Below are 26,288 nucleotides of genomic sequence, written 5' to 3'. Positions count from 1 at the left end.
TTAGTCTCAAGAGTACTTCAAAGGCCGCATAACAAGCCGTTCTAATACCATTTAACAAGCAAAACACATTTGTAATTTGTAATTTGTAATGTAATAACATTTAAATTGTTACAAAATGTTATCTGTTACAGCAAGAAACTGTTCTAATTATAACTTTTTTTTTTCTTGTTAAAACATTACTTCATGATTTTTTAATTCAGTAACTGTAAACTAATGTTTTTTATTTATTAAGAATTTTATTGCTTAAAATGTTAAAAGCTATTGTAGTTAACACTACAACTTCCCTACATACGTCTATATGTTTTAAAAAGATGTTTTAATATATACAATAATCAGATGAATAAACTATGTATAAAATTACTAAGTGCTCAAAACTTTTGTTAATAAAGATCCGAATAAAATAAGTTTGTTGGAGTGTTAAAATAACATTAACTTGAAAAGTACTAGCTTGTGTAATTAAAAGTTTCTTAATTATGTATAGTTATTTTTTATACTTAAGCCAAGAATATTTCGTTGTTGTAGAAACTACGTGTTTTTATCTCTAATAAATAACTATATTTAAGATGTTTAAAGAATGTTAATGTTTTTGTAAATTTTAAAAAACTGCTACTGTTGTGATAAGTTACAAATGTACAAATGCACACAATTGAAAAATACTGTTTTTTTTTTTAAGTTCAAGTAATTTTTTTATATACGTATCGGTACAAACAACAAGAGTTTATTTTATTAAATATAATATTTTTGTGAACAATTCAAAATAATTTCTGTGAAAGTTTACAATGTTAGTCCAAGTAACTTTAATGATTTATTAGATCTAATGGTAATTTTGTTTTATACTCAAAATAAGTGTATTAAGAGGCTATGATGTGACAACGGCAAATTTTTTTTTTCCAAATATTTATAATATCTACTAGGTGGTTAAATAACCTTATAAGTATGTAAAATATAATCACCACTAAGCAAATAAATATATGTTATACTTAAATTAAATAATTAAGGAACGTACCTTTTAAAAATACTACTTACAGCTAAGCTCATAAAAAACAGTTGCTTTAAAAATTATACACTGATTAAAAAACTTAAAAAAGAAAAAAATAACATAAAAAAACTTGCTAAATGTTTAATAAGTAGGAATATAAGTCTAATGCTGTCCTTAGTTGAAAAACTTTAAAGCCATAAACTCGATAAAACGGTTCTTAAGTTCTCAATAAACATTTAGCTTTTTTTCTTTTTTCTTCGCTTTTGTTTTACACAATGCAGCAGTTAAATAAAGCTTTCAGGCGATTACTTTATCATATACCCATTATTTTACTTGATTTTGTTAGACCTTTTAAGTAAGTGGTTTATACAATAATTTTAAAACAGCAATTTTTAATTGAAGTTCTCATCATATATAATTAAAATTAACTACTTCCTTTTTCTAAGTTTTTATGATGTTTTTGCTTTAGTCTTTTTTTTTTCAGTTTAAGCATAAAACTTGTTGTCATAAGTATTTGTTTACAAATTAACAGCTCAACAAAACTAAAACTCTACATAAACTACACTTTATAAAGTAAATATTACAACTTTTTATTGTAAATAAGTTTGGTATGTTGTTAGTTCGAGAAAAAAGTAAAAGTTAATGAACACATTTAGTTTTATAAAGTTTAACCTTGTTAACTTCACACTAACACTTTTTTATACCTCTAAAGTGTATTATGCTTTTCAAATGTACTTTTTTTCTGTCTCGCTAAAAATAAAAATATTTTGTTTTATTTTGATTTTCAGCTGTACTAGTATGTATATATCTACTTATTTCTATTTTAAATTGTTAAAAACGAATCTTTACTAAGTACAACCAAATTTTGCTTGTAATAAAGAATTTAGTAACAACCAAAACGTGTATTTGCTGCATAAGCTAGCAAAGTATCTGTTTGCTTGGCAAATATTTGCACTTTTTTTAAGCTGAAACATGAACTTACAGCCACCTTTATATTAGCAGCAAGTTTTTTGATTTAAGTTATAGCATAAAGCAAACAAAACTGTTATCTATACGAATTTTAAACAACTCAAACTGTTTTTGACAGTCTATATACTTTATAACACTAAATGGAGCTTATTTCAAACTGTCTGCATAAAATATTTATCGGAATTTATACAATAAGTTTTTTCCGCAATAGTTTTGATTGAGTTTCAAATAAAACAAATTTTCCAATAAAATTATAATTTCATATTTCATGGTGAGTCGCTGCGAAAAAACTTAAAATTTAAATCCAATTGATAAATTATAAGTCTGCTGAATATTTAATTTGAAAATTAACTTTTTATTTTAACAGATGCCATTTGGCTTTTGTTTTTAAACTCTTCTAACTGTTATCAAATTTTTGATTTTACCCTTTATTAACCTGCTTTTTAAAAATACTTATTTAATAAAGCATGCTAGCAAAAGTTTCCAATTTACAGTAATTGAAAAAAAAAATTCTGTCACATATCTAGTTTAAATTGTTTAAAACTAAACGTAAACACTGATTTTATAGTTCGTAGAACTTCTTTTAAATAAACTCTTAAAGTTTTAAAGTCATTAAAAAAAGTTCATGGATAAAGTATAGCAATGCAAAAAAAGTTTTGGTCAAATAAACTCAAACAATATTGCAGAAAATAATATTTATTACAAAGGAGAAATAATTTGCATATATCTAAGTTTTTAAAAATAAACTAATAATTCAATTAGCGTATAACAACAAAAAAATACAGCATTTTAGAACTTTCATTATGCATAAAACATTTTGAATACTTAAATAACTAATTGGACTTATTTATAGGACAATTTAAAGAAGTATGAATTGCTATTAAACTTTTTGGTATTAAAACTTTAAACTTTGGTTCGTTTAAAATTGTTCTAACTTTTTTGGGAGTATCGAAATTTTGTCAAAACTAAACTAATTTTAAAATTTCTAACTTAATAATAAACTATCTGATTTTGAAAATGAGTTTTATTAGTATATGTTTTAAAAATAAATTTTCAATAGAAACATCTAACGAGTATATAAACCGTTGTTCTCTATCAGTTAAAAAATAAAATAAATTGTTATAGAAAATACGATATTTTCTACATTTTCTATAGCTTTTCGCGGTACTTCCTGACAATTTGAAAACTTTTAAAAACGTTATAAACGAATTGACAAACACATGTTGAAAGTGTTGAATTTTTTATAATATTACATTAAGTACGTCATTTTTTAAAGTACCAGTTTTAATTTTTAACTTTTTTTATAATTAGATTAACTTGTTTTTTTTCTTAGTTTTAACTTTAAAATCTTTGAGCCACTAGATTACGAGATATATTTTTTGTAACAGTATACATTAATAAAGTCTAACAGTATGATAAAATGAAGATTTGTTAACGACTTTGGTACACAACGTTCATAGCAGTATTGTTTAACTTATAATACCGTTTAAAAGGTAATCAACAAAATGGTAAAAATATCTATCAAAATGTTCGTATATAGTCAGTTTATCAGTTCACGAGAATACAATGCAATGGCCATTAGTTGTAGAAGGGTTATTATAAAACAATGCGTTTTTATTTAACTAAAAGCATTTTAGACTTTTTCCCAGCTGGTAGTTTAAAACAGTAATCACGCTGTAGAATAATTTTATAAGCAATAGCATTCTTTATACAACAGATTGAATGCAACATTTAATGAAAGTACTAGACATTGATCTACTAAAACTTTATAGTACTAAGCTAAAAGTATAAAAGTTTACATTTTAAAGCAAAAATGATCATTTTTAAAATTTAATTTATCTTAATATAATTAAAACATCTGATATTAGCTATAGTTTTTAGGTATCGTTGTATTAGTGTAAACATGGTAAAAATTACCAGAATTGTTGAAGTAAATGAGTTAGTTATTGTTGGCGGGTTTGGCTTGTTTTTATTTGTATTTTTGGCTTCATGCTGGCATAACTCCTGTAAAGTTCTCAAGTTTTTCCTGAAGCAATTTAAAGGATTTGTGCAGCTGTTGTTGGGCAGTGAAATTAAAAAAGCCACTGAAGCGAATCTAGATGTCAGAAGAATTTCTGACAAAGTGCGTGTTCTTCCAAGGAAAAAGGCTGTTAACAGAGATGTTTTTTAGAAGAAGTAAACGTCCAAGAAAAAAAATGGGAATTAATACCAAGACAGTGAGTCCGAATCACCTGGATAAAACGTGGATGAAACAATGGACCCAAAGTATGGGTAAAAAGTTTGATAACTACACAGTTGCGGGGGGTGGTTTCAAAACTTCTTTTGTCCAAGTTTCTACTAACCGAAATTCTGGTGTGAACAAAGAAAGTACTAGTAACAATGGAAAAAATTTGTGAAAAGTAACAGTAGTAGCCTGCGGAAAGTTGTGAAAAATCAACAGCGACCGTGTTTTGTTTGGTTTTTTTGTGCCTTTCAGTTGGTGGGTTTTGCGTATTTTGTTGAAAATATAAATTTTATGTTGATTTCCTACACTTTGGTTGATCTATCAATAAATTCAATAAAGCAATTTGTCTAATTTGTTATATGTTTTGCTTAACCTTATTGTAATTTCCTAGTAGAAATATTTTTCGTTGAATAATTATTTGTTTAGTTTTTATTAACTAAGATTTATTTCAACTCTTATATTTTTGTTAATATTGTTTTATTATAAAGCAGTTTACCTCTTTGGTTATATTAAACAAATTTAAATACGTTTTTAATTTGAAAAAAAATTTAAGATAATCTTTAAGTAATAAACTAAACAATAAACCGTAAATTTTTCAGTAATTTTTTAGCTCCAACTGCACAAATTAAGAATTTAACAAAGTCAGCATTATCATTTATTTTAAAATAGTACTTATGCTAAACTTAAATCGTGTTCTGTTAGATTACAGGCTTTCTAACCTCTTAAAATGTTGTTGTTAATAGCGTTAAAATAAATAAAGCCAAGTATGTTGGTATATTGTTCGGGCTATTCGTTTAAAGAGTTCATTATAATACCAAAAAAAAACGACAATTTATTCAAACTTCTCATTCTTTTTTTTAGAAAATTTTGACATATACATCATTAAATTAAGTTAAACAATATTGCAAACATTCCTAACTATTGTATAAAAAAGAATCTTACAAACATGTTTGTTACAAATATAAGTTATAAAATATATTATAAGTACTCTTTTATTTAATTATAAAAATAAATAACTTCATAACTAAAAATTAAATACTCTCTATAAGTTTAATTTTTCATAGTTAAATTAGTATTTACATATTAGTTCTGTTTTAAGTTTTCATGTTATGTTGCTTTTTTATTTGTATGTACCTGTAAATATACATACTTATACTTAAGCTTAAACTTAATTCTTTTTTCCTAAAACATACATAAGTTACAGTGCCTTATAAAACAGTTTAAATTGAATTAAATGGAGCGACACTTGTAAAAGCTTTTAAGTTTTATATATATTAAACTAGCAACTCTAACCAAAAAGTTGTAAAAATCTAAAAAAAAGGAGTAGGAATAACTTTTTCTGCATAATACTTAGAAAGGCTCGTTTTGTAAAGAATATTAAGGAAACAGAGCTTGATAAAGATGCATTTAAAATAAATTATTAGTGCTATTTTATAAGTACTAACTAAATTAAAAAAACCTTTAGATGATTGTTTATCTGGTACACTAGACCGAGGCTTCTGTTCAAATACCTAAATTCTTGTCATATGTCGGCAGTCTTTTATAAAAAAAAACTGGTTTGTAGAAAATGTTTTTTGTGGGCAGCAGTATTTAAAAAGTATTACTATAAATAGAAAAACTAAACGTAAAAATTTCAATACTCATAAAAAAAGCAGCATAGTTTACAAGCAAATAAAAATAGCTGTCATTTTTAGGCATTTATAAGTGCTTTTTATTACTCTATTTTTTTTTACTAAAATTTTTGGCAGTTATCACCTGGTCGTTGCTCTGATCATTTTTGTTGTAGCACCGCTGAAAACTTGCATGGGGATTTGAATTTTATAGTTTTACGATACTTTGTGGTATTTATTATGTGTTTATTATCTCCTGGACACGACGTTAAAAGGTATCCAAGTGGTGTACGACTCGATAACCGAAAGGTTTTTTCGTGCACCAGGTCCTATGACCAAATATTTTTAGCGCTCTCTATTTGCCGTTCAGTAAACAATATCACTATCATTCAGGCTTTAGCTTTGTGAGTGTTCTCTAAATAGCGTGTCACCCAGTTTTTTTAATTTGCTTTATAATAAAGTTTTATATTTTTAACTTACTTTCGATAATTGAAAATAATCAAATATCAATGGAGCAGGTAAAGTTACGTATGATGTACCACACTTGCTTTTGCCCGAAAGACGTTTGTTGTTGCAAAGGGTGGAGTTTGACTAATGTTTTTCTACTATTAAAAAACAAATAGTTTTTAACTGTCCTAGTTCTTTTAGCTATAAAATTTATTCTTTTTTTTTTTTCATCTTGTCTACACGAAATAATAGACAAAGATGTTTGAATCTGCTATTACTATTTATTGCTTTGATTTGTTAAATATCAAAAAACACTAACAATTAGACATAAATTAATAAAATATGTCTAAAAATGTTTAATTAGCATCGTACAATGTACAAAAGTATTCGTACTTTTTATGAAAGCACAGTTTTAATTAGCACTTTTATGTGCTACTCTACACTCTACAAAGCGGTTAAACTTTAAGATTAATCATTGTTGTTATAAGATCTTTACTTTTTGTTGTACTCGATCTTACAGAGTGTGTTGGTAAAAATCCCAAACTGCTAAAAATTAAATGTTTTTTAGAACTTTTGTATTCATAATTCAGAAATAACAGTTTTTAAGTATTTACAAAATAAATTTATACGTAATTTAACTGTTTTTACTAAACTCTTTTACTGTCTAAGTATAAATAAAGTTGGTACTGTAATAAAGACCTTTTAATTGAATTTAAACTTTTTAAACTACAATTAGCACTTAAAAGGAGCTAATATTTGTAGTTAGAATTCAATATTTCGTTTTGTTAAAGTTACATTTGAAGCTTTAAAAATGTACAAAAAAATGTGTTAATAAGTAACATTTAACCTGTTTAAAAGTTAGAAATGTACCCTTATATATACAGTCTTTAATTAATTGTGTTTACAAATATATTTGCTTTTTATTATTATTATACCTGTTACCAATTGTAATAACAAAGGTAGTCGTATAATGTTTAAGAAACATTAATTTCAACAATGTAGATCAAAAAGCTTTTTTTAAGACGTTTAGTTATTAAAAAACTTCAAATGTTTTTTTTTTCTTTAGTAAAAGTAGCATTTTAAGAGTCTAAAGGTTTAGAACATATTCATATTTAAACAATAAAAAATATTTGTTCTAAATATGTTATTTGTACACTTAAAATTGAAAAAAAAATCTAGGTTCATATTCACATAAGGCAAAATATTTAGCTATATATTTTTATGTAAAAATTTATGTTTTTTATATTTCAATACGAAGTTTTACAATGTGCATAAATACTGCAACCTTAAATTGTTATGCTGCAAGAATAAACTTTCAATTTAAAAAAAATGTTTTAGAGTCTCTAAGCTCAAAAGTTCATCACTACTTATAACGGCTCTGCTTTAATTAAAAGTCTCAGCAAATAATCAAATTATGTTTTGTTAGCAGCTTTGATATACACAAACAATAGATTTTTAATAAAAGGTAATGCATAACTAAATTGAAAAACTGGTTAAATGTAGTGATTTACAAACCTGTTTATAATTCTGTTAAAGTTTGTATATAAAAACTTGGCTAGTCTGTCTCAATAAGTAAGAGTTTGCTAATAAATGTAGCAGGAGTCGTAATAAAAGTACTACTTAAATTTTATTTGTTTTTGATTTTTACAATGCATTTTTGAAATACTCCTATTACTCTTATAATTTGTAGCAATCAACATGCCTTTGTAGTATTTTAAAAGAATTTACAACTATTAAAAACGATGATATAGAAAAGTTTAAAAAAATTTATCAAAGTTTTAGTACATATGTAATTGACAAGTTCATTTTAACAAATACGAATTAATAAATCGATGTAGCAGGATTTCTAACTGAAAATGCTACTAAAGTTTTATATGCTGTATATTTGGTATTAGTTTGATCTAATAAATAATTAAAAACAATCAACATATTTTAGATTAAAAATTTTTTAAACTATGAAGATTGATTTAACTATTCAAGACAATATTTAAATAAATTGTTAGTAATAATAGTCCAAGTAAATGTTACACAGTAAAATCTTAAATTTTTTTAGCTCCACACAACTTATTTATAACATCTGATAAACAGTTATAATTTTACTGCTGAACGTTATTCAAAATTTTGTCATCAGTTACTTACATAAAGTATATTAAATTTGACGTTTTTGAAACGAAAGCTAAAAAGTTTGTCTTATGTTTAAAATTCTTAACTTAATTTCAACATCTAATTGTCTTTTTATTTTTTAGGTAGTATGAAAATGGTAAAGAATGAGTTACTTATTGTTGGCGGATTCAGCTTGATTTTCCTATTCTATGAAGCTTCAAATGCTGTTTTAAGTCAAGTAGAGCTAGTAATGCTCTCAAATTTTTCTGGGAGCCATTCAAAGTATTTATGTAATAGTTTCCAGGCAGTAAAAAGACAGAAGCCAGTGAATCGTAACCAAATTTTGGAAGGACCATTCGAGATGGGGTTTTAAGAAAACAATTTGTTGAAAAGAAGGAAGTTCTAAGTAAAAAATGTAGGACTAAAACCTATAAAACCTAGGTAGTGTGTTCAAATGACCTAGATAACACTTGGATGCAAAAATGAATTAAAAAGGTGGACACTGTTGCTGCCGATGGTCACCATTTATCAGGTGAAGTTAAAAAGTACCACAACTCTGATGTTAAAACTTTTCGAGACAAAACTTTCCTATTAGATTCATATGCCCATTTTTATGATAGCCTAAGTCCTTATGACTTAGATGTGTCCATAGAAACAGTTTTTGTAACTGATGAAGAAACTCCGCAATAACGATTGTGTTAGGAGAGTGTTGTTTGTGTTTTTTTCTTGATAGTGTGTTTCATCATTTCCTTGAACTACTGAATTTTACGCTTCAGTTAAGGTTTCCAAATATCTTGTACTTTACGTTAATTACGTACTTTATTTAGTTGATTGAGCAGTTTAGAACAAACCTACCTGTAAAATTTAATGTAACTAACTACCTCTTAATCTCTGTTTAAGATCAAGCTTTTTGCGCAATCGTTCGTGTTTATCTATTTTTAATGTTTATTTTAATTAATTTTTACGGACCCCAGTGCAAGCTGTAATAGGAGTTAATTAAACTAATTTTTATATATAAAGTTAAAAACATTAGTAATTTTAATACTCCGATACAGTAAACTTTCAATCCAAAGTTGTTTTAAATTAAAATACCAAACAGTTTTTATTAACACGTTTTTCAGTATTTATTTTAGCTACAGTGCGTTGTTTGAAATTATGTCTAATATAACAGTTTTATAGTTTTGTCTTTTTGTTGTATCTTTTAAAACTAGTAAAAAATAATTAACGATGAATTATAAATTAAAATTAAGTTTTTACAAGAGAAAAAGGGTGCCGCGTAAAATAATGATACAGAACTTACAATTACCACTAATCGTTAGTAAAAATAAATTTATTAAAAAATTATAGTTGAACAGTTCTATAACTCTATTATAGTTCTTTAATTAATTATTTGGATCATGTGTTCCAATGGTCCATCCCAAGCCTCCGTATAAAGCATGTTTATATACAATACAGCAAACATGTTAATCTTAACATAACTATATACAGTTAGCATGATTTAATGCGTCACATTATCTTAAATTTCTACTGTAGTAAGCTTGAATTAATTTACTTTTGGAAAATTTAAAAACCTCTTTCTAAAAAAATAAAACATCTCATTTTATAAAGTGCATTAACCTTTCTTATTGAAAAGAACTGTAAACATGAAGCTTCATTTAAGCATAAAGATTAATTACTTTATTAAAAATCAGAGAAATATTCTTATTCACTACAAAAGCTCTTTCAAAAGTCTAGCATCTCAGACCAGTAGATATAAAAACACCAACTAGTTTTTTTTGTTAAATTAAGTCGCACACTAAAAACAGGTAAATATGAAGGAGTTTGACCAGTGCACGGCGATTTAAAATCTTAATTGGTGAACTGTTTTTATTATTTATTCCATAACCTTTTTTAGTTGGACCTACTACGACCATAAAATTTCACAAAAAAAAAACGTTGATAAAATATTACCACTTTAGACAATTACGAATCATCTAATAAATATATATTCAATATCTTACCATGATCTTTATTACACTTATAAAAAAAATTTTGAGATTATTTTTTTAATATTTTTCGCTGTAATGTAATCCAAATTTGTTATACATTTAAACTTATCATTTTTACCTTTTAACTACCTACAATTAAAATAACAATAACTTGAAAATCAAAATATTTTTATCTTACAAATTAAGAGAAGCTATCTTAGTGACACCGTTCTAATCAATAAATATTTTCGGTAACTAGTTTTGGAAATTTAATATTATAAATTTAAAACTTTTAATTTTTAGTTACTATCAGTTGTCACCTACATTTAAAACTAACAGTATTTCAAATAAATTAATATCTTAATTTCGTACTAGAAATTAAGAGAAGCCATTTTAGTGACACCATTTTAATCAAAGGAAGGTCTACAGCATGGTTTCTCAAAATTTTTCATAACCTCCTTTGATGAAATCAAATAACTATCTCTATCTTTAAAAATCAAGATCTTTCTCTGGTTTTAATTATTTAATCCAAGAGTATCTAATATAAGTTTAAAACTATGGCCTTATGCTGACCTCCCTCTTTTGCGGCTAAAATGACACACTTCAGGAAAGCCTAATCTGCAGCAATAGTACGTATATATGCACATTTTACAGTTTAACTTCATGGTGAGTTAACTTGATAATAACACTTAAACAATATACAACTTTTAAAATACTAAATTTTGTCAGCTTGAGAGATTTATAGTGAAACTTAATCTAAAATTAATTTAAATTTTATATGTAATAAATGATTGTAAAATACATTTATGAACAAATTGGTATATCTTACTTTATGATGTTTGTTTAGTTATATAATTTTAGGTAAAAATAGTTTTTCATAACTACAAAGTCTCATTGAAAATCGATTTTAAAGTTAAGTTTTAGTAATATACTTTTAGAAACTATTTTAAATACATTTAGGTTAAAATAAAAGTCCTTGATAAATTAAAGCGTTATATATTAAATTATATAGTAAAAACGTGTGTGCTTTAGTGATTAGTTGACAATTTTTTTTTTCAAAACAAGTCGAGTTTATTTTAACCTCCAGCAAGTTCACACAAGTAAAACGATTCCATTATTTAATAATTTTAAGTTCTTAAAGATATTCGAATAAATACTTAATTGGAAGGATTTTATAATTTCTTTAAAACTAACTCTTTCTAAACTAGAGAAATTATTTTATACTAATAATAGACTAAATTAGCTATATCATATTTTAGAGTAAAATACAAAAAATAGTTTTGTGCATAAATAATTATCCTTTAACAAACTTCTTTGTTCAAAGTGCGAACCAGGGTTGCCACTTGTTTTTTCCAAATTTCTTTCAGGTTTTTAAAAGTAGACATTTTTGGGTCTATTTTTAGTTTAAAGTTAAGTCTAAGGTAAGAAACTGTGTTAAATAGTATAAAAACATTGAAAAGATAATGTAAAGCTACTTTAAATATACTTTTCATAAAAAAAAATTTTGATGATGACAAATATTTTTAATTTATATGATAGATTTTTCGAGTCAAATCGAAATTTTACTATTGAAGATGTGAAAATTGTTAAAATTCCAGGTTTTTTTTAGTAAAATTTGTTGAAAATTCCAGGTTTTTTTCAAAATTTCTCAAATTCGAGGTTTTTCCAGGTAAAGTGGCAACCCTGGCGAACTAATTATCTACTTAATTTTCAATAAAAAAAGTACTTGAAAAATTATTAATAATATTAAAACTTAACAACAATCAAAAAAAACAAGCAAATTAAGGTTACAGGCAATATTAACTAAAACTGCTTAAACGTGTTACTTTAAACTAATAATAAGTAAAAAAACAGCATGTTAATCAAGTTGAAAAGTTAATTAACAGAGTTTCAACAATGTTTTCTGATTCTTAATTTAATTTCTCGTCTTTAATTATGTAGAGGTTGTAGCTCAAAAGTCAAAGGGAGATTCTGTGAAAATTTATATATTTATATATATATAATAAATAAAAAGTTTATTTATTTATATTACTTATTGTGAATTTTCAATATATTTTTTTAAATATTTTATGCTTAATACTTAAACTGATTTGTTTACATTTACACAAAAATAAATAACAGCATAATTACTACCATTTGTAAACTACTAAATCAATTTTATGTAAAACATAAACCACTTTATAAATTTAATTGAATCATTTCAAAACTGACCAGATTTGATTTGGTCGTTCAACAGAGCTTTCTTTTCGTCTACAAGCAATTGCGCCAGGAACTTATCGAATGTCTCCATGTATCTTCCCATGGAAGTGTGCATGTAAAGGTTTTTGTTACCTGTGCAATTTGTTGGGTAATCAGCATGTTGCGAGTAAATCATTGACAGTGAGAATTTATATTAAACTCAACATAAATTATCAGAGTTAAAGTATTTCCGGTCAGCAATGCAAAAGGCGAGCCTTTAAAAGTAACGCTTTTAAACCTCTGAATTTTTCATAATTTTACCTTAATGGTTACATTTTATTGTGCAGCTTCAAGTGTGCTAATATCAATAATTTGATCAATCTCAAAACCTTAATGGGCATACAATGTGGAAAAGCTTAATGAGAACTACCTTGAGTGGGCAATAAAAAGTACTCCTCTTGGGGTGATTTCGGCTATCAGTAGCCAAACTAGTAAGAGATTAAAAATTTGAGGGCGATATCTAAAAAGGGGAGGCAGTTATTTTTTAATTTATGAAAAAGGAATTTAAGTTAGAGTTTTAATAACTTGAAGTTAAAATATAAACAAGCGTAAGTTTAAAAGAATAAAAATATCGTCCAAGTTTTTTTAAGACCTAGAGTTTAAAGATAGCTTGAATTGACTTGAATGAAAGGCTACCCTGCTTTGTTTATTAATCGCACATTTGGTTTTAGAGAAATAATTATTTAAAACTTTTTTTAACTTTTCTACCTTGGTCGTCCGCTTCAATTTCCTCTGGATTCACTTTTTCCAACTCTTCGCAGATTTGACTGTGAACAAAAAGTTTTGAAAAACAAGTAATTTGAAAAAAAATGAAAAGCTCATTAGACTGATACGTTTTATTTTATTTTTTAGAACAAACTTATTAATTTTATAATTAGTTTAAATATTAACGTAATACTTATGTATTTAACAAAAAACAAACTTAATTGTTGGCACTTTAAAAGGGTCGAACTCGTCAACTTTTTTTGCGTCTATCGGCACGCAAACTCTGCCTGAAAATTAAATACTTCTTATAATACCTTTCGATAAATACACTGTCATTGTTTATAACAAAGAAAATTGGCTGAGTACAATAACAGATAATACATCAAAAACCTTTGTAAGACATTAATTACCTTAAATGCATATGCTTAACAATTTGTGGTACAAACTAAAAGTACAATAAACTAATTAAACAATCTAAAACCCAATTAGGGTAACACGCCTTACTTGCACTATTTAATAAAAATATTTTCATCATAAAAACCCTATAAAATAGAATTTAAAATTTCCTTTATACATCTTATTTTTATTTTTTTAGCAATTCTAAAATTAAACAAAATCAAAACAACTTAGGAGTGTGTATAAAAATATGTCACTTTGCACAAATTATAAACGTGTGTTTTAAAAATTGTTAAAAGGAGTCTTCATGGTTTTGTTTGTTAATGCAACAGTTTATTAATTAAAATACTTAAGTAAAAAATGCTAATATTTTTATTGAAAGTTAAATATGCAAAAACTAACAATAAAAGTTCACGAAATAAAAACGTATATCAAAAAACATTATTGTAAAACTATCAAAAACTAAAAGTAAAACTTAAAAAATAATAAATTCAACAAAAAAAACTGTTTGTAGAGGCATCTATATAGAGAAAAAGAAGTAAACAATGTTATATGACTAATAACATAATTAAAGTTTGCTTATAATTAACTATTGCTAATTAGAGCTGAAACCAAGTGTCTTAAATATAGAGAACAAATTTTCCAAATGTTAAGATAAATTAGTTTTTACTATTTTTTTCGTTAATTGAGCTACAAATGTCCAAAAAAGAAACGTTTAGAACCGGAAAAGAAAACAGAGAAGCTATTAAAACAAACTATTACTTTTTATTATTTATTTTTACTTGTTAAAGTTTTTATATTAAAAATTGATGAAAAACAGTGTATCAGACATCTTTTACTTGTTTTAGGATGCATAGAATGGTGAAGAGAAAACAACCAAGCTATTAAAACGATCCATTAACAATCCTTTAACTTCTACTTGTTAAAATTTTTGTACAAAGAAGTATATATCAAAAAAATCACATCAAATATTTTTCTCACCTGTTTTGGGGTGTATGGAAAAGGGGCTTTTGAGGAGATGGTTGACCCCCTTGGACACGTTGGCGTCAAGTCTCGGAAGACAAAATTCCAGCAATATTTCCCTGATGATGAACTTGTCGAACTTCGTCGACTCACTGTTCTGTTAAATTGTCATTTGTCAATTTTAATCAACTACGTTTCAATTTTTGTTTCAAGCAAAACATTCTACTTATTTTATTTTATTTAGATTTAATTTTACAAGTTTTATTAGTACAGCAAAGTTCTAAAGAACAAGCATTTAGTTAATTTATACATTTCGATTATTACGTCATTTTATATTTCAATCCTTTAAAATACAGTACAATACTATTTCAATTTTAATTCAATATATATTTTAGTAAGATACAATTTTTGACAAGACTTACTACGAAAGTGCTCAAATAAATTTAAGATAAGAAAACTAAATGTGTTTTGTTATTTTTACAAATAAGTTATTCACCGGAATAAAGCTGTTCAAATTTATTCAAGTGTTCTATTAGATATTTACTATTGTAAAACTTTTATCTTTGAAGATAAAAATTAAAGATCTTAACATATTGATAAGTAGAATAACTTAAAAATTTGAAGATCTTATTTAAATAATGTTTCACTCAAAAAATATATTATTAGTTAATAATAAAGTATAATATAATTCATAATAATAATCAGTAGTATTACTAATAATCTTATTACGTTAATAAACTATTCTATTTAAATAAAACTATATTGGTAACTGATAATCTCTTTTATTGAGTGACTATGAATTAAAATATTGAAACATTTTAAGTTACTATTTACTGTTAACATTATTCATTTTTAATAAAATATAATTAAATTTTTGTTTAAGTAAAATAGATTGTTAAGTTACATTTTTAACTAAACAAAATTTCTGAGATACAAATTTAAATTGTTTCGTTTTTAATGTTAATCACTTTATGTACCAACTTTTTTCTGTTTAGACACATAAATTTTAAGTATATTTTATTATTAGTTCATAAACCTGTCATTTTTTAAGTACAGAACATTAACTAAAAAAATAAAACTGACTGTTCTCAGGAAATTTCTAAACTCTTTAACAATTTTTTCGAACCTTTCTACAGAGTTCAAATTCAAGTCTGTGTAAAAAAAATACAGTTAGTTTTTTTTTAATTTTAAACGATAAAGTTATCTGTTAGTAAAACTAACAGATAACTAACAGTAAAAAAAAATTCAAATAGCTTAATGGCTAGCTAAAATAAAATATTAAATTGTAGTTTTAGTATTTTTTTAATTTAAAGCAGAAATACACTAGTCAACATTAGTTATTTTGTTAATCGAAATCAAACAAGTAAAATCCAAAAGCTTTGAAAGGAATCATTTTAAATTAAACTCATCAAAACAAAAACAAACCTTTAAAAACAGATTCACATATTCTTCTAAACTCCGCATTAGGAATCATTTTAATTGTTGCTTTCATTGACTTATCATTGCAAAATAAATCTTGGTCTTCCAAGTAATTCTGCCAGTAACTCTTTGACTCTCTTACACACCGACTGTTTTATATTTTTTATTTGATTATATATAATTTAATTTTATAGTTTTATCTATGAATGATACAATTTAAGATACTGCTAGACACCTGCTGTTTAAATTGCTCTATACAAACAAGAATTGTTTAAAATTGTTTACAAACAAGTGTTTAATGTCTAGGTTCATTTTGAAATTTAGGTTTATTTTAAACTGCTTTTTGTATTTAAATATAAAGGGTTGCCACTCTCTAAATATAAAAGCTAGCCTGAGTTTATAATAAGATGGAAAAAAAAGGATACTAATAACTAAAAAATTAAAATATTCGAATCAAAAATTCATATTTGGCGCTAAGTTTAACTAAGTTAACCAACTCTTTAAACTTGTAAAATAATACATTCAAACTTTCCACTAAATTGAAAAACTTGCAGAGTACTTAAATCATCTTACTGTTTAAAACCCAAGAAACAAACTCAAGATTCTGAATTAAATCATTTTATTTTCATCAAAACTCACTCGATGAAAGGATGAATGGGGGATTTCAACTTGACTTTTTTTTCCATCATGCCGCCTTTCAACACGGTCAAGTAATCAACTATGGCCGTTCGGGCCGCTTGCGACAGTTGGCGAGCCTGAAGTTTGAGATTGATACTAGTTGATAAAAACTAAACAAAATTAATCAATTTATAAAAAAAATACAGTACAAGCCAAATAAGTTTGATGATACTCGAGATTAGCACGTGAAGTTGAATGGACTTGTACTTGAGAAGTTTTAACAGAGAGTCAAACGGTTAATTTAATGTTAATAGATACAGTGTAAAACAACTGCAGAAAAAGTTATAAAACGATCGAAACTAACTAAGTGGTCGGACACCCAACAATGGACACCTCTTCTGCCAGAGTAAATCCACAATATATTTTTGAACCCGAAGTCCTCTGAAAATTAAGATATCAACTTAATTAAATTCACGTTTTAGTAAATTCTACTAAAATAATCCCCAAGATATTACAAAATTAAAGTTGATATTTTTTTAAATGGTAAGGTATAAGGGAATACTCTTTTATAACAGTTTTAATGAAACTAACTAGAGTTTTTATTTACTGTTGTACTTTATAGTACAAAAACTTTACTTTAGTTATTACATGCTCGTTTATTTAAACAAGGACTTTTTCACTAATCAGTAAGTTGCAAGATAAAATAACCGTTTTTATTTTTAACAACATGCATTTAAAACGAATACAGATAACTGACATTAAACTGATTAATAAGATTTACTTATCAAAGCCAGTGGGTCAAGATAGCTTATTGCCAAACCAATATAAATTTCATACATTTACAGTTTTACTTCTTAAAATTGCCAACCATGTATTGTCGGTGAACTTTATTTTATATATTTTTAAGCAAAACTATTTATCCAAACCTCTCAAAGCCCCGTCGAGTATTTTGATTGCAATTTTCATCAGAGTCCAGCATTTCATGCAGATTGCAGCTTCCCTTAAAAAATAAAATCATTAATTTATGCAAGAAATGCTAAATAAAAGCAGGTCATTAAAGTTTGTAATTTTTAACTTCGAATTTCGTGCGGATTTCTGATTCCCTTAAAAGTCCTCAATAAATTATAAAAACAAAACAACAAAAACAAAATAACACAACAGGGCATTCGAATTGATATACTCACACTTTTCACCAAAAAATATTTTGCTTATTTATTTGCTAATGATTTTTTTATTGTAAGGGTTTCCCCTGACCCTTGGTCGGTAAGCGGTTCCCAGACTTGATCGGGTGGGAATAGTGCGCGGGTTGAAACTGAGCGGTTCCCGTTCAAATTATACAATATTTACAAAGTATAAGCGATGATTCAAGTTCATTAATTCTGTCAATTTTATAAATACAGGCTTACCACTCGTTTTTTCAAAAAATTTTCCAGGTTTTACAAATTTCTTCGAGGTTTTCAAAAGTACACATTTCTGGGTCTATTCTTAGTTTAAAGTAAGAAACTGTGTTAAATAGTATAAAAACATTGAAAAGATACTGTAAAGCTACTTTAAATGTGTGTTTTTTTTTGATGACGACAAAAAAAGATTATCTATATGATAGATTTTTTGTGTCAAATCGAAATTTTACTACTGAACATGTGAAAATTGTTAAAATTCCAGGTTTTTTTTTTGCCTAAATTGTTAAATTCCAGGTTTTTCCAGGTAAGGTGGCAACCCTGTATATAACAAAAAAAAATTAGCAAACAAATATGTTTTTCACGAAGAGTGAGAAAATACATGAAATTTTATATTATAGGCAACTAAAACACATGTTATTTTGACAATAATATAAAACTTAATAACCTACTTACGGCCAAAATATCAATTATGTTTCATATTTGGCCTGGAAAAAGCATGTTTATTAGTTTGTTTTTCAAGAAAAAAAGCGTATCAGTTGAAAAACAATTGAATACCAAATCAAAAACTTAAAGTGCACTAAACAATAAAAATGATAAACAATTCTTTTTCATGAATATTTTTTTCTTAATAGATATTAAGCTTATTTATTATTTTTAGTGTATAAAAAAATAACTGAGTTTTTTTTAGTTTGGTTGTTTATTTTTTTGATTCTAAGCTTAACAAATTACTCATTTGACATTGTTAAACTTATTTATTCTGAAAATATCTAAATAAGTTAGGCAAAAATTAAAACAATATTTAAAAGTAACAAATAAATGTACTTATATGACTTATTCATTTTTGCAACAATCATTTTTATACGTTTTACTATAATAAAAAATAAGTTTTGATCAAAACTATAATTGTTTGCATATAAAACTATCTTTTCAATTAACATTTGAAAATTTTATAAAAATAAGACCCGTTAAGTATTTTAAACACTCTATGCTTTCATGTGTTTAAATATGAAGTAGTTATTAAATTACAAAATTACACTTTATTTTTATAATTTATAGAGATGGATTACAACTAATTAATACTAGCTACAGCAAAAATTAAAGCCAATTAACTTATTAAGTACAAGGTTGCCAAATGGGTTTTTTGATTTATTTTCCACGCCTTCTTAATTTCTTCCAGGTTTTAAAAATACAAGGTTTTTAGTCCATCATTAGTATAAATTAAATTTCAAGTATAATTAATGGTACAAAAAAATTTAAAAAGTATCGTAATGTTCTTTTAAATGTTGTTTATAATAACAAAAAAAAAAAATAATATATGTTCATATGTTTTAAATTTTTTTTTTACTTACTAAAAAAATTGCTTAAGATTTCAGGTTTTTCCAGGCTTTTCAATGAATTTTGTACAAAATTTCAAGTTTTTCAGGTTTCCAGGTTTCCAGGGTTTTAAAACATGATCATAATCAGTTAGATCAATATCAAAAATTATTAATAATAATTTATTAATAAATATATTAGTAATTAATTATAAATAAATGACTGGCAACAGTTAAAACATGATCATAATCAGTTAGATCAACATCAAAAATTATTAATAATAATCTATAAATGAATACTATTAATAATTAATTAACTGGCAGCAATTTCTAACATTATCATGAAAAATAAATAAATTAATAATATAATAAATAACTAAACATATTTATGACAATTAATCAACTAACTGGCAACAATTTCTAACATCATCATAATCCGTCATGTCAATATCGAACACAAGTTCTTTGCTCACTGGTTTGAATTTACCTGCAGCGTACCTCTTGTGATCCTTGGGCTGTTAAAAAATTGTTTTATATATATTGATACACTTAAACTTTAATGATTTTTTTTAGGCTTTCATTTTTCTTAGTACTCGTGGTAATTAAGTAGATTTATGTTTTGAAGGTGAAAATTCATTTATTTTATGTTAATTGTACGCTATATTTATTTATTTTATAAATATATATTTTATTTTTCAAGAAACTTTTAGTTATAAATTTTTAATTATGTTTTAGCTTTCAACTAACTAAAAATGTAGTGTTATTTTAAGTCGTCATTAAACAACAAAATGTATTTTTAGCGAGTTTATAGTAAAATCATCACGTTTTTAATGAGCCTCAAAAGTTTAACAAAAGAAAACGAATTCAGTTATAATTAAAAACTAATTGTTGAGAAATGTGAAAAAAATTTTTTTTGTTTTAAATGTTATTAGTATGTGAAAATATTACTAAATTTTGTAAGCCAATAAATAAAAATTTTGGAAAGTATATTTTTTATTCAACAACAGTTATTATGACAATCATATAAAAACATTTTGTAATACCAGTGTAGGTTCAAACTGTATTTCGCTTTTAGTATAATAAAACATGAATATAAAACATATGCTGATATGCAATTAATTAAATATTAATTTATTTGTGTATTTGATGTAAAAACTTTTTTATAAAATACTCAACAAAGAAGCATACTGCAAAGTATAAAACAGAAGTTTAGACAATCAATTTAAATTATATTATATAAACAAGCAAGAAGGTTATAGATAGCTTAAGAATATGTGCATACTTGAAAACAACTTTTTGTAATAGTATAGTATTACTAACATACAAAAAATCCAACATATGTATTAACAATCCTAAAAAATAAAGGGCTTAAAAATCTTTATTAGTTTGAATTTACAAATTTCATAAAAATTATGAACAGTTATGCTCAAGTAAAACACTCGTTGACTATCAAAAAAACTTGACAGTATAACACTTTTTAATTTTAAAAATAAGCAGCGAAGTATATTTTATCCAGTCGCGGTAAAAATGACACTACTTCATAATACCAACAAACCAACAGGCAGGTTGTAGATGGCGCCGATGTCGATCTTGTGGGGCTGCATGCTGATGAGTTCACCCTTCAGTTCCTTCTCGCTGCTGAACGACTTGTACCTGAGGTAGATGTCGTTCCTGATGGTGAACGAGAACTCCCGCTTGCCGAGCGAGTCTGTTGTGATTACAAATGTGAAAGTTTACGAGTAAAACATGAAATTTCGTAACATTTTAAGAACAAAAAATTCAAATAAAAAATTGACAACTGTTCAAAAAAACATGTTTTTTTCAACAGGATTTTTTTCTGTTTTCTGACACCTGTAGAACGTGAGAAGTTTAAATCAAAAAAGTACTATTCCAGGTTTGAATGATGGCCAAATTATAGATATTACAGTGAATCACTTTGGTTTCAGCACATCTATTTTATTAACACATTTATTATAACAAAGATCTCATTAAAATTATTGTGGTTGTTACAAGTAACTCAGTATTAACAAACAAGCATAACATGCTACATACATTTACAATGTTAAAATAAGAAAATGTTTATCAATCCTAAAATAAAAAAAATTATCTGCTGCTGAAAAAATATATTGTAAAAACTGCTAAGACAGCAGTTCGTTTTTCAAATGTTAATGATTAGAAAGATGAAATTGAATACAAATGTTTTTAAGTTTGGCTAGTTACTAAATTTTTGAAACTTAAGTGAGTTACTTCAGTTTTAGCAATGTCTTCAGTCTTTTTTCAATTAAATTTAAAACTAGCTCTTTTAACTATGAATATGATACTTTATCTGGTGTTGAAGAATAAATTTGTTTACAAATTATTTTGTTTTTATTTTAATTAAATTTTATCCAATGCTGTTTAACATTACATTAGTCTTAAACAAAAAATTTGTACACAAAAAGTTTAAAACAGTACAGAAAAATACTAAGTTCAATTTAACATAATTTTCTATTTATTAACCGTTTTTGTTTTTGTAATTGAGCCACTTGTAATAGGGCCCAATGGGGAACAGATGCTTGTAGTAAACGGGAAGCAGTCCCTCCAGCGATGCAGGGTCATACTTTTGGTTTGGGGTTTTTCCCTCGACTGGGGATTGCAGGCTGGTTGGCGCCATTTTTAAAGAAAAATTATCTAAAAAGCCGTTAGTAAAAACAAAAAAATAATAAACAAGTGCTTTGATATGTGAACTATATTCCAAATATTAGAAGTTTCATTTAAAAATTATTAAGTTTTTATAGGAATGCTAAACTATTCAATTTAAAGTATAAATATCGTTATTAAACGTATTTAAGTTTTATTATTAATGAACAACTATTTACTTGATTTCTATCTTTATTGTTTTCAATATTATTAAATCAATTAATCAAAATCATTTTATACTAACTCATAATGAAAAGGAATGAATAAAAACAAAAAAAAATCTAAAATAAGTCGAACACACAAACTATATATCGATCTAATACAGTTAGTAGCAATAAAAAAAGACCCCTTATTGTACATTTACGTGTAAATATAAAAAAATCTAAGCAGCTGTACAAAATAATTTTAAAAAACTGAAGTTCGAATATATCGTTGTTTATTGAAGTATAGTTTTCTAAAAGACATAAAATTTATCAAAAACGTATTATTATACTTATAGAGCATTAAAAAGTGTGTCATAAAGTGTTCATGTAATTAAAAGCGTGTGTCTTTTGACAAAATACTGTTTACAAGACACAAAATTAAACTCATCAATAAAAAGGATTTGTTATAAAACTTCACACACACACACATATATTTGTACAAAGATAATTATTCGTAAACGACACAAAACACACAAGTTTATTGCAAAACACTATATATATATTTTGGAAAACTAAATGTCACAGACGAACGCTAAAAAGTTTCAAGTATTTTTTCCAAGCTGCATTGAGAACCCAAATTATGAATCCACTCACTCAAAGATGACCAAAGACGTCAGTTCTTTAAAATATCAAAGAGCCAGGACTCCTATCAGATGCTCGCGAGGAGAACAAAAAGATTCAAGTAAAATCGTGTGAATTGTAAAAAAAACTTGGATCAAAACGTGGGTTCAGAAGGCACTAGCATTGCCTCAAAAAACAACAAATAAAAACCCCAAAGATTGAGAGGCGCTAACGGACCCTTTAACATTCCTCCCCTTAGTTCTCCTTGTCAGAGCCCTCGAGGGAGCAGCGCCCACTAGAGGGGGTCCCCGGTTTCATGTAGCACGCCCTGCACGTTGCCATGTACTTGTCCTGACTGCCAATTACCTGAAAAAGTTAAACTAAAATAATTGCTTAGTAAGATGCTAGCTGGTTAAAAGTTTGGTAAATTAGTTAAGTTAGATTGAAGATTTTTTATTTGTTTGATACATGTGTAATGCAAATTAATTTAATTATTTATAAAATAACATTATATTCAAATTAATCAACATATAATATTACAGAAGAATATACTGTCTACTATTCTATATGAAATAAAGAATTGTGAAATCATTGACGTCTATAAGTATAAAACTCAACTAAAGTGAAATAAAACTACTGACCTCAACTTCGGTGTCATCGGACGTTCTCTTGGTGAAATGGGCCTCGCACTTACAGTAGTTGCACACGGCAGACAACTTGACCACACTTTCCGCGTACGGAACCAAGTTCAGTATGTTGTTGAAGCCCTTGCGTTCGAAAGTGCCGTCCAAGGCAGCTACTATCACCACCTGATGGTATTCATAATTAATGTCAAATATCAATAAGTTAAAATTGCTAAAAATTATTTCAATTGTTGTATGTGCTAAAAAAGAAATCTTACCTTAGTAGAGTTTCAATACTAAACTTGTTAGTTTTATAACTTTATAAAATTTACAATTTCATGTAACCACAAAAATATTTGAAGTCTCTGGAAGCATAATGATTATTGTGATAATATTGAATCTAACAGCAAAAAACCAACTTTGCCCTGGTTATTTAAATAATCAATTTAAAGTTGTTTAAACAAACATTTAATATTAAGTTAAGTAATTAAAACAAAAACTCAAGTATTTAAGGTTTACAATGATTAACATGATAAAATAACACATATTTACAACAAAACAACCAACTTTGCCCTGGTTAGCCATTTTTTCACTGAACTCCACCACATCGCTGAAGAACTGCCCCTCGTCGATACCAATAACCGAGCAGTTCTGAACTTTCTCCTCGCTGATGTTGCCGAGCTTCTCCGTGCTCACCGCCTTCCAGCAGTTCCTGTCGTGGGTGACCACTTCTTCCGCTTGGGAGTAGCGGTTGTCGCGGGCGTACTTCACCATCAGGCAGTCGTGACCGGCGATGTCGTACCTGGGAGTTGTGATTAAAAATATCATGTTTTTACTACCGTTGGGTTTTTATTTTTAACATCTTAATATTGGGGTTGCCAAATGTTTTGGAAAATTTTCTCCAGGTTTTCGAAATTGCTTTTAATAGTACACATTTTTGGGTATATTTTTAGTTTGAAGTTAAGGTCAAGGTAAGAAACTGTGTTAAATGGTATAAAAACATTGAAAAGATACTCCTACTTTAAATGTGTTTTTTAATAAAAAATTTTTAGATGATGACAAACTTTATTCATCTATATGATAGATATTTTGAGTCAAGTTGAAATTTTACTACTTGACATGTTGAAATTGTTAAAAATCTCAGGTTTTTCGTTTTTTTTCAAAATTTTTAACTTCCAGGTTTTTCCAGGTTTCAAGGTTTTTTGGTAACCCTGTATTATATGTTGACAACAACTGAGGTTTGAAAAAATTGTTATAAAGGTTGTAAAGTAAATAGATCAAGGATGTTTTACTTGTTTGAGATTTTGTTTATTAAATGTAGTTTGTTACGGCTGAAAGTTTTAATTCGGCGGAAACCTTGTAAAAAGTAGAAAAGTTAAAAATATTTTTAAATAAACAAAATAACAAGTTTAATCTTTTTCATAAAAAGTGTTATATTTAACAACTGCTGGGTGTTTATTTCTAATATACTTGAGTACATTTAAAATATTATCTTATTGTATGTTAAAAATAATAATTTGAGGATATATATTTGTTAGAACAATTTATTTTTTTATAAAAAAACTTAAAAATAATTTTGTTATGTTTTTTATTAGTAATGTATGTTTGTATATTGATATTGTAAATGGAAGTATTCATTGTGCAAAAATGTTGAAAAGAAAAGAAAAATATAACAAATATAGTAAAATAAATCAAACAAGAATATTATATTTGTTTTGATAACCGTTGAGTTTTTATTTTCTAAATGAAGTTTGTTACAGTTGAAAATGTATTAATATATAAAAATAATAGCTTAAGTATATATATAAAACTTTATTTTAAACATTGCTTTTTGTACAATAAATATTTAACATAAGCTTTTTATTTTTCTAACTGTTTATTTTAGATCACAATACAGAGCTATAATCATACAAATTTTTCAACCTTCTGACTCTCCTGATCAACTCCGTGGACTTTCCGCTGAACATTGGTCCGAAAATGATCTGAATTTCGCCGCTCATCAGAGGCTGTCTGGGTATGCGTGGCCAGCTTCGGTTCATGTTTGTTTATTATTGCTTTTATTTAAATAAAACTGTTTGAAAAATGTTTTATTGTCGTTTTGTAATGGTTAAAATTGTCGAGTTTGTTTTAGTTATAACTTTTTAAGAAAAATTTTTCAAAGGCTTAAACTGTGTAGCTATAGTGTATTATAAAAAATACTATTATAAATAATTCAGCTGAAAATATTTTAATTATATTTTTGTTTAGCTGAATGGTTAGCTTAAAATATATGATTTGTTCAAGTAGAGTTTGCTTTTTGTTTATTATAAGAGTTGAAGAAAAACAATTCTACTTTAATGTTGTAAATTAAGTTCAACACAAATAAAACTATGAAACTTTGAAAAAATTGCTACTAGAAACTATTAAAAAATATTTTTTATATTTTTAAATTATTGATTAGCAAACTAAATAAACATTCAAACTATTTATTAAACTGTTAAATTAACATGTATAAATAAATAAGATAAAAAAAAAACTGTTAAAATTTAAGGTATAACACAGTCTTCTCAAAAAAAATATTAACTCATTCCTTAGTATAAATAGTACATAAACAAAAAACAAAATTGGTATTGTTAACTTAACTTTGCTGTGAAATAAGAAAAAAAAACTAGTACAAAAAACTTTTACATGTAAAAACATTTCTTCATATACATAAACCTATATAAATACTTGAAAAATCAAAAACAATTTAATGCTTATATTTAGTACAAAAAGTGATTAAAACATAGGTTAGATTGGTTTCCAAGTAATTTTTCTCATTATAAAGTTTCTAATAGGATGTTAACAAGCATGTTAACTTAAAAACACTTGCTTAATTAGAAAAGTTCTGTT

At 25.9% G+C, this 26,288-nt stretch overlaps 2 protein-coding genes across 2 annotated transcripts; both read right to left on the bottom strand.

Annotated features, from left to right (window-relative positions):
• Positions 1-12,133: 12,133 nt before the first annotated feature.
• On the bottom strand, positions 12,134-22,004 carry LOC145833210 (DNA primase small subunit-like). The gene is made up of 13 exons (XM_082940405.1): positions 21,851-22,004; positions 20,911-21,059; positions 19,760-19,866; positions 17,565-17,638; positions 17,003-17,079; positions 16,660-16,775; positions 16,027-16,169; positions 15,685-15,752; positions 14,620-14,758; positions 13,460-13,529; positions 13,246-13,304; positions 12,511-12,630; positions 12,134-12,270 (listed from the first exon to the last, which is right to left on the bottom strand). Exons 1-13 carry the CDS (start codon positions 22,002-22,004, stop codon positions 12,251-12,253), a joined length of 1,296 nt encoding a protein of 431 aa, XP_082796531.1. The 3' UTR covers positions 12,134-12,250.
• A 489-nt stretch (positions 22,005-22,493) lies between these two features.
• On the bottom strand, positions 22,494-25,456 carry LOC145833209 (thymidine kinase, cytosolic-like). The gene is made up of 4 exons (XM_082940404.1): positions 25,341-25,456; positions 23,985-24,219; positions 23,436-23,603; positions 22,494-23,160 (listed from the first exon to the last, which is right to left on the bottom strand). The coding sequence occupies exons 1-4, from the start codon at positions 25,454-25,456 to the stop codon at positions 23,050-23,052; spliced, it is 630 nt and encodes a 209-aa protein (XP_082796530.1). The 3' UTR covers positions 22,494-23,049.
• Positions 25,457-26,288: the final 832 nt, after the last annotated feature.

This window comes from Thalia democratica, chromosome 4 (assembly GCF_965202585.1).
Source record: "Thalia democratica chromosome 4, ktThaDemo2.hap1.1, whole genome shotgun sequence".
In the NCBI taxonomy this organism is placed as follows: domain Eukaryota; kingdom Metazoa; phylum Chordata; class Thaliacea; order Salpida; family Salpidae; genus Thalia; species Thalia democratica.
The sequence above is the reverse complement of the archived record's forward strand: the minus strand, read 5'-3'. Positions and strand labels throughout refer to the sequence as shown.